The following is a 2,451-nucleotide window of genomic DNA, read 5'->3' as shown; positions in this document are numbered from 1 at the left end:
GTAGTGTAAGTAGCCAGTAGGCTTGCAGATCACTATGAGTTTGGCCCCATACACAGAAGAGAAATTACCACAGCTGCCGGGCCTGGACATCTGCCCGCGCTCCTCATCACCCCAATTTTTCACCAAACTTCCTGCCTTCCTCTCTGCTCTGCTCTTTTACCAGCCCAGTTTCACCCCCCCCCCCTTCCTGTCACCCTGGCGACGGACACCATTTTTCATCAAGCAAATTATTTAGCAGTAGGATAATTATTCCAGGCTTTTTACGGCATAAGAAAACACACATAAACTCTGTCCTAACTGTGGACAAGAATTCCCTGGGAAAACATCCATGCCCTGTTAACAAATGAGCTGTATCTCTCTGTCTGCTTGATAATACACTGTGTGAAAGTGTGTTTGTTGCTTTCACTTATAGTTGTGGGGAAAGAAAAGCAGTCCTTCACTCGGGAGTTAATGCACTATTGTGCAAATCCAATTCCTGACTAGAGCGTAATTTGCTGTTTCTAGCTTTTACGGTGTGTGTTCTTGGAAGTGAGGAGGACAGATGGATGTTGGCAGAAGGCGAGAGAGGAGGATGATATTCAGCTGACATGTTGCTGTTGGACTGTCTCTTGTAAAACTAAACACTCACACACTTCTTCGACATAGATACACACATAGACAGCTCCAAGAGTGCACAGTGCATGTGTATGAACGTGTCTGCCTTAGATTTGTAGAAATAGTCCTACCTGTATGGTTGTTCTCCTGTATGAGTCCTGAGGTGGCGGGTCAGGTTGGCAGAGCGTGGAAATATTTTCCCACAATATCTATAAAGAAATAATAACATAAAAAAAATGTAAGTATCGTTTACCTACATTACTTTAGTCATCTAAAAACCTGTATTATTATAATGTTAATACTGGAACAGGAACTCTCACTGTAACTTTGTCCTCAGTAACACATGACCACAGAAAAAGTAAACATACCCACAGAAACACCCACCACACATGAAAGTATTTAGCGTAACAAAAAAGACTACAGTGTCAATATCACAACTATGACATAGAGGAATGTTAATTTATGACCAACGTGAGAGTTAAAAATTAAAATAATACATGCCAAACCAGTTGCCGTAGTTACCTGCATGTGTAGCGCTCCTTGCCCTTGCGCAGCAGCGTCTCTGGAAGTGCAGAGGGCGGGGCTCTGAAGTCAAACATGGAGGGGACGGAGCGCAGCAGGTCACCAGACTCTGGCTTCAGGGAGCCAAACGTCTCCAGCTTCTCTGCCATGTTCTCAATGGCTGACATCTGAGGAGACAGAAGAGAGGAGAGTGAGGGGTTAGCCTTGTGCTTAAAAATACACTGAATGCTCACTCAGCACTTCCATCATGCCAGCAAAGCAATGAAGCCAAGAAAGCAAAGAAAGTTTAGAGTTTTCCTGTCACCTGGGTTACAAAAAATCTCAGAAACCAAGGATATTCTCTTAACATGCCTCAATGGATGAAGATTTGATGGATATTTTCACAGCATGGATACTGTGGGATAGCCATGCAATTATTCTGCAGAATGTTGTTTTGGTTTCTGATTGCAGGATGCAATAAAATTCAAAAAGCTAAATGTAATAAATAATTTAGGGACAATAAAAAATAAAAAATAAAAATAAAATTTAAAGAATTACAGCAACCATACATTTGTAAATTTGTATTGAATGTCTTTACATTAAGCACAAATGCCAAATATTTATAGATTTTATTCAGATTTACTCTTAAATGCTCCTCACTTTATATATAAATAATACTTTCTATTTGTTCATATCTTGTTTGACTGATGAGCGTTGTTTACAGGCATCGTGCCAAGGGAAATGAAATGAAACAGGTATTGGGTGAATTCTTATTATGACGTTCATCAATGATTCATGAATCACAAGGTCAGATCCCTGGTATGTGTATATGACAAGTACATTTGACACTGATTCATAACTTTGTAGTTAAACAAAAATGCTCCCATTCACGGTCACTGGAGAGCAGGTGTGAAACTTTGAATGTTAAATATAGCCAACTCTTTGTTCTCATTGCAAATACACATATACATGTACAGTAGATACATAAACACACACACAGACACACACATAGGATTAAGGACTGCAGCCAATCTACTAATGAAGCTGAACATTTACTTTCATCAGATACTCTCTGAGGAGATATGTGTACTTGTCAGTTGGTCTGTGCGTGTGTTTGTGTGTGTATGAGAAACTATGTGCTGCATGGTGGCCGTAGTTGATTAATTGCCATCAATGTGTGTGAAAGAAAAAATATATGTATGTGTGTGAGAAAGAAGAATGTATTTGTAATGCATTTGTATGTGTGTGTGCAGGCTGTGTGTGCTTACAGGCATGTGCGTGTTACGTGAGCGTGATTGTATGTGCTTAGTGTGTATCTGTGTGTTGTGAGATACATGTCCGTGTGTGTGTGTGTGT

At 40.1% G+C, this 2,451-nt stretch overlaps 1 protein-coding gene across 1 annotated transcript in view; it reads right to left on the bottom strand.

Moving 5' to 3' along the window:
* Nucleotides 1-2,451, bottom strand: part of mecom (MDS1 and EVI1 complex locus) — a gene marked incomplete in the record, with an annotated part of 127,669 nt that overhangs the window by 5,111 nt on the left and 120,107 nt on the right. The window contains 2 exon segments of the mRNA XM_035680523.1: nucleotides 726-803; nucleotides 1,117-1,283. Of these exon segments, the coding sequence (XP_035536416.1) occupies nucleotides 726-803; nucleotides 1,117-1,283 (245 nt within the window).

This window comes from Morone saxatilis, unplaced genomic scaffold (genome assembly GCF_004916995.1).
Source record: "Morone saxatilis isolate NCDOM2014 unplaced genomic scaffold, NCSU_SB_2.0 Contig8, whole genome shotgun sequence".
NCBI classification, from domain to species: domain Eukaryota; kingdom Metazoa; phylum Chordata; class Actinopteri; family Moronidae; genus Morone; species Morone saxatilis.
The sequence above is the reverse complement of the archived record's forward strand: the minus strand, read 5'-3'. Positions and strand labels throughout refer to the sequence as shown.